Source organism: Lactuca virosa, chromosome 1 (genome assembly GCF_052849685.1).
Source record: "Lactuca virosa cultivar CGN04683 chromosome 1, Lactuca_virosa_CGN04683_v6, whole genome shotgun sequence".
Taxonomy (NCBI): Eukaryota; Viridiplantae; Streptophyta; class Magnoliopsida; order Asterales; family Asteraceae; genus Lactuca; species Lactuca virosa.
The window spans coordinates 191,112,702-191,115,204 of record NC_136426.1 but is presented as its reverse complement, the minus strand read 5'-3'; the positions used below and the strand labels follow the sequence as shown (position 1 = coordinate 191,115,204).

At 39.6% G+C, this 2,503-nt stretch overlaps 1 protein-coding gene across 1 annotated transcript; it reads left to right on the top strand.

Annotated features, from left to right (window-relative positions):
- The first annotated feature begins 354 nt into the window (after window positions 1-354).
- Window positions 355-951, top strand: LOC145125928 (uncharacterized). Its single transcript, XM_079061335.1, has one exon. It carries the CDS (start codon window positions 355-357, stop codon window positions 949-951), a length of 597 nt encoding a protein of 198 aa, XP_078917461.1.
- The last annotated feature ends 1,552 nt before the right edge of the window (window positions 952-2,503 follow it).

Here is a 2,503-nt window from a genome sequence, read left to right as displayed (position 1 = left end):
TATCTAAATGTAACTATCTTGCCTACATATAGGTTTGTAATCTATGCTTCATAATATACAATCAATTACCCTTTACATGGTTTAACTTGGTATCAGACCCAAGTAAACCCCACCTTACGACTCTAAACCCTAAATGCAGAAAAGCCTCTTACGGCTTCATCCTGTGCTCAACTCCAATCACTGGTGATCAACTCAAACTCGCATGGCTACTATTACTACCTTCTCTATAGCAGAAAAGACATCACATAACTCCTATAAATTTGATTTCACACACTCTCTCTCCCACCAACTATGAGTACTAGAAAGCAATGCTTGAACCCTATCTCACCACCAACAATTTATTTGGTTATGTAGATGGCACGATACGCACAAGAAGTGGGAACCGGAGAGGCAATCATCAATAACCCTAGTTATCCCCAGTGGATAGCTAATGATGCACATGTCCGGATGATTATCATATCCACCATCTCTGAAGCTTCGTTTCAAGACGTCCAAGGAGAAACCTCTAGAGACCTGTGGCTAGCCCTTAAACGAGCATACTCACCAAATACCGCCTCTCATGAATACACACTAAAAATCCAGCTTCTAAAAATTGCCATGAAAGGCAATGAATCTCCACAGGGCTATCTAAGCAAGGCTCAAGAATATGGCACAACCCTTGCCAACATCGGTGAACCAATAAAGGATAAAGATCTTGTTATGATTGCAATATCGGCACTTCGGGAAGAATACAATGGTTTCAAGTCAACTCTCTTGGATCGTCACCCACCAATCAGCTTCAACGAGTTACATGGTCTTCTAAGTGATCATGATTACATGATCAACAAACCCATTACAACTACCGTCACTGCATCACCACAGGTTTTTGCTACTTCTACCGGAAACGCCATTCAAAGTCTTCAACAATTGGCATCTCAGTTAGGCTTTCAACTGAATCCTATCGCCTCCTAAAAACCTTCTCCACAAGCTTTCTATGCCTCGTGTCCACCCAACAACAATCGAGGAAATCGTCATGGAAACACCCGCAACAATAATTCTCGCAATCAATTTCAAAATCATACTCGGGGGGGGGGGGGTGATAATAATGGCACAGTGGTTCTGGTTCTAGACAATTTGCATGGGCTTCTACTCAAAATACAGTTTATGATCATTTTAATCGTTGTGGTATCGGTCATCTACCCTCTCAATGTCAAAATCAGCAAAATTCTGCCCCAACACGATAACCTTCTCAGGCCAATTTTGCTGCCTTTTCTGATCATGACTCAAATTTAGCCACAACCTGGTTTCCGATACTGGTGCTAATACCTACACTGCAGCTAATCTGTCCAACCTTGATTTTTCAGAGACTTATCATGGCTCTGACTCTCTCCTTGGTGATGGTAAGCCTCTTCGTAATTTTCACATTGGCTCTACCAAAATTTAATCTCTTCACAAAACCTTCACTCTTTCTAATATTCTTCATGTTCCGACAATTAAAAAGAATCTTATGTCCGTTCAAAAATTCTGTCATGAAAATAATGTTTTCTTTGAATTTATTCTTCTCATGGGTCCAAGTGATAATGGTCTCTATTCCATACGCCTTCATCAACTCAAGTCTATTCCTAAGATTGCTTTCACTACCACCAAAGCTTCTTCAACCATTTGGCATCGACGTCTTGGTCATCCACATCAACTTGTTTTTAGTTCTATTATTTCTAGTTGTTCTTTACCAGTTTCTACAAAACAATGTTCTTATTATGTTCATCTTGTCAATTGGAAAAATCTTCCAAATTATCATTATCTAGTTCTAACTTTCAAAGTAATAATATTTTAGATTTGATATATTGTGATGTTTGGGGACCTGAACCTGTTTATCTTCTGATGGTTATCGCTTCTTTCTATTATGTGTTGATCATCATACTTGTTATATGTGGTTTTACCCGTTAGCTCACAAATCCGATGTTTATTCCACCTTCAAAAACTTTGTCGCATTAGTTGAAAGACAGTTTAATTCCAAGCTCAAAACTGTTCAAACTGATTAGGGGGGTGAGTTTCGCAATCTATCTCCTTTTTTCACCTTTCTTGGAATTACCCATTGACGTTCATGTCCATACACTAGTGAGCAAAATGGCATTGTTGAGCGTCGCCATCATCACGTTGTTGGAATTGGTCTAGCCCTTCTTGCACAAGCAAACCTTCCACAACGTTTTTGACATTTTGCCTTTGAAACTTCTTTCTATCTCATTAATCATCTATCATCTCGTATCTCTTCAAACAAGTTGCCTTTTCAACATGTTTTCAATAGAAAACCCGATTACTCATTCCTTTAGGTTTTCGGTTGTCAATGCTTCCCACACCTCCGACCATATAACCGACACAAAATGGATTTTCGCTCCACTCCGTGTGTATTCATGGGATATAGTCCTCTTCATCACGGGCTATGCAGTTATAGCGGTTCAAAATCCAATATCGGTCAAGGACCGATATTCGATATATAGGTTATCGCGGTGGGATATCGGTGAGA

Coding starts and splice junctions, on each gene's coding strand:
- LOC145125928 (XM_079061335.1), top strand. CDS start 355: ATGGCACGATACGCACAAGAAGTGGGAACCGGAGAGGCAATCATCAAT.